Below are 3,605 nucleotides of genomic sequence, written 5' to 3' on the forward strand. Positions count from 1 at the left end.
ATGCAACTTTTCTACTTGTGTTATTTGCTGTTGTTTCTAAAAAGAAATGCATAACAATATTACAGCTTTCATTGATTTGTTTCAAACTTGAAACTTTGTTTAGCCTGTAAGGTGCAAAAAAAAAAATTAACCGATTAATCGAATCGAATCGTGGTGTATTCTTTAGAATCGAAAATAATCAAATCGTTTGGTCAGGAAATCGATACTGAATCAAATCGCCATGATGGATGTGCCAAATGATTGATAATAATAATCATAGTTAATCATTTCAAACTTTTATAAAGTAATTGTCAGTTATTTGATTATCAGGCTGCTTCTTCTATCAGCATTAGCTGGAAAATGTTAGAAAGGGAAACACAGCAGCTTATAGTTGACACTTTGAAATTAGGTCAGAGGCGCCTTTCTAGTAAAAAGTTTCACATTTTGTATCTTTGCAAGCAGAAAATGTGCTGTGTTCAAAGTGATAAACCAACTGAAAGTAGCACTAGAGAAAAAGATATGGCTTTCCAACTGTTTCATTGGAAAAGGGAGGCGTGCTTTTGTGCGAGCAGAGTTGTCTGTGCTGAGTTTGCCAAGTGAACCTGTGGCTTATAAACTGCACCAGCTGCTTCATTAGGTAACGCAACCTTTCACTGCCTTCAAAGAGCAAATGTTTAGTGGTTTGTTTTACAGTAATGATGCCAAAAATGCTTCTCTGTGATGATATGTCTGTTTTCAAATTTTGCTGTGGAGAATTTTCCTGCAAGAACAAGATCGATTTAAAATATTGTATGGATTTTTCCTTTTTTTTAATTATTATTCTTGCTTAAAATCATTGTCTGTGATTAAGTTTAACCCTTCTTGTTTAAATCAAAGTTTATTTAAACCTGTGAAAATGGCCTAGTTACAGTTCAAAAATAAATCCATGAAAGGATTTGAAAACAGACGATTTTTATCCCTTCAACAACTTGAAAAAGTTCAATAAATTCAATTTCTTGACTTGCAAAGCTGGGGGAGACGTACCACTGAAGATCCAGAACTTGATCTAGAATCAAGGAGTACTAATGAACCTTCATTTTTATTTTCTTTTTTTATTATTATTTTAAACAATACAAAAAAAATATCCCTTTTTTTTTCATTTCACTATTATGCACTGTTTAGTATTAATCAAATTAAATTCTCAAAAATACATGTGTGGTTGTAATGTAAAAAACAAAAATAAATTCCAGAGCTGTATAAATATTTTCCCAGACTCTATCTGTTGTTTACTGGTTGTTGTTCATTCTGCTCAACATTCCTGCTATTTATGGGGTTTAACTGATCATCCTCCATGCCTCTTATTTAAAGATAAACATTTTTATCTACATGTGTCCCTTCGCTGTGATTATGTTTCGCTTTAAACTGCTGGTGTTTTTTTTTGTGTCCAGGTGGATTCAGAGGAGCCTGTTTTTGAAGCCGTGTTGAACTGGGTCAAACACAACAGGAAAGAGCGAGAACCGTACCTCCCGGACATGCTGGAGTTTGTCCGCATGCCGCTCCTCACCCCCCGCTACATTACCGATGTCATCGATGCCGAGGTGAGCCGGGCGACCCGCAAACAGGTTGTTGTGTAATCAGGCGCCCGACCTCAGATGAAAGATCTCCTGCTGAAGCATTTATAACACCATAATTAAACAGGTTTTCACATGTTTTAGCCTCTCATTCGATGTAGCCTGCCTTGTCGAGACCTCGTTGATGAGGCCAAAAAATTCCACTTAAGACCGGAGCTGAGGAGTGAGATGCAGGGTCCTCGCACACAAGCCAGATTAGGTAGGAGCCCTGCTTTAAGGTGCTACTGATTTAGGTGCATGTGTCTGACACTAAAGTGTTTTGAACACACTCCATATTCCTAGGTGCCAAAGAAGTCCTGCTGGTTATAGGTGGGTTCGGCAGCCAGCAGTCTCCAATAGATGTTGTAGAGAAATATGATCCCAAAACCCAGGAATGGAGCTTTCTACCTGTGAGTGTTGAGTTATTTTTTAAAAAGTATCTTAAGATTTTAACTTGTGTGGTGGTTTATTTGATGCTGACTTTTATGTCCACACCAGAACATCGCCCGTAAAAGACGCTACGTCGCCACAGTGTCTCTACACGATCGAGTTTACGTCATCGGGGGCTACGACGGCCGGTCGAGGCTCAGCTCTGTGGAGTGTCTGGACTACACAGCCGATGAAGACGGTGTTTGGTACACCGTCGCCACCATGAACGTACGCCGCGGTCTCGCTGGAGCCACGACTCTAGGAGGTAGATATTTTCAGTTTAGTCAGGTATTATTCTTGGAGACAGGAATGACTTTCAGGAGCAAAAGTCATGAATTTAGTTAGTCAGCATGGATGTTTTTTGATATTTTGCAGATATGATATATGTTGCTGGCGGCTTCGATGGCAGCCGACGACACACCAGCATGGAGCGATACGATCCGAATATCGACCAGTGGAGCATGCTGGGAGATATGCAGACTGCTAGAGAGGGAGCTGGTCTGGTGGTGGCCAGTGGGCTTATATATTGTCTCGGTATGATGTTCACATAATGGCTTTTACAAATATAAATATTTTTGCTTATATCAAGGTTATGTTTTATACCCTGCATATGTTAATTATTTCATAAGCTAAACCTCATTTAGAGGAAGATTAATGTTCTGCACTGAACATGTCTCTCATATATTTGATAAAATCTCTTTTTTTTATTTTAAAAGTTTTTTGATGAAAAGGAAACCTGGCAGGTTGCTTTGCCTCATTGACTTTACAAAAATAACAAAAGAAATACTGATCCAGAATTTCTTTTTATGTGAAAGACGAGTAGATTTAATCACAGCAGCAGCTCTTTTGGTGGCTTCTTCTCGGAGGGAAAGACGGATGAGCTCTGAGCCAACGAGACGAATAAATCCTCTGGGCTCTAAGAGACTTATTATAATGATTTATATTATAGATGGTGCTTTCTAAGCTCTGATGTGATAATTGAAAACAACTAAAAGTTTCTCTATATAATTTCAATACTTCATATAGCAAAAGGTAGAAAACCTCCATAATAAGGAAAGCCAACTTCATTTTGGCTAGTAGCACTTAGAAGGTTCTAGTTAAGTGTTACGTCCCCTGGCTTAGTCTAGGGGGTGTAAGGGACCAACATAAATTTAGACAGTGAACGAAGGAGTCAAAAGGGCATTTTAAAAGTTTTATTCTGCCATTTCTTTTGAATAAATTATGGTAAAAGCTTCAGGGATAGCCCGGGCCAAAATAACAAACAAAACAACCCTAAAGAAAAAAGAAAAGTGGACTTACCTAACTCAATAAGAAACCAAAATATACAAACCTACAAAATAACCAACCTAACCAACACATAAAAAGGGGAAACTGGGGTTAAACAAAAGGGCAGCTCTCCCCTACAAAAACCATCCATTCTGGTATGTGCAGTTAATCATAACATACATGTGAGGGGCCAAGTTTAAAACAGGAGCAGGCATGTGAATAAGAAAAGTAGGGTTTTTAATTTACAAAAAAAAACTGAAGTTACAAAATACTGAGCTCATAAAAGGAGGTCAAAGAAAGAAGCTGAACTCAGGTAAAAATTTGAAGAAACAACAAACCATC

At 38.0% G+C, this 3,605-nt stretch overlaps 1 protein-coding gene across 1 annotated transcript in view; it reads left to right on the top strand.

Moving 5' to 3' along the window:
• The window catches only part of klhl12 (kelch like family member 12), a 15,449-nt gene that overhangs the window by 7,166 nt on the left and 4,678 nt on the right, over window positions 1-3,605 (top strand). Inside the window, exons 4-8 of the mRNA XM_015384248.1 lie at window positions 1,407-1,556; window positions 1,674-1,788; window positions 1,872-1,978; window positions 2,067-2,262; window positions 2,373-2,531. Coding sequence (XP_015239734.1) covers window positions 1,407-1,556; window positions 1,674-1,788; window positions 1,872-1,978; window positions 2,067-2,262; window positions 2,373-2,531 — 727 coding nt within the window. The remainder of the gene's footprint in view (window positions 1-1,406; window positions 1,557-1,673; window positions 1,789-1,871; window positions 1,979-2,066; window positions 2,263-2,372; window positions 2,532-3,605) is intronic.

The sequence above is a fragment of the Cyprinodon variegatus genome, unplaced genomic scaffold, assembly GCF_000732505.1.
Source record: "Cyprinodon variegatus isolate N-32 unplaced genomic scaffold, C_variegatus-1.0 Scaffold309, whole genome shotgun sequence".
Taxonomy (NCBI): Eukaryota; Metazoa; Chordata; class Actinopteri; order Cyprinodontiformes; family Cyprinodontidae; genus Cyprinodon; species Cyprinodon variegatus.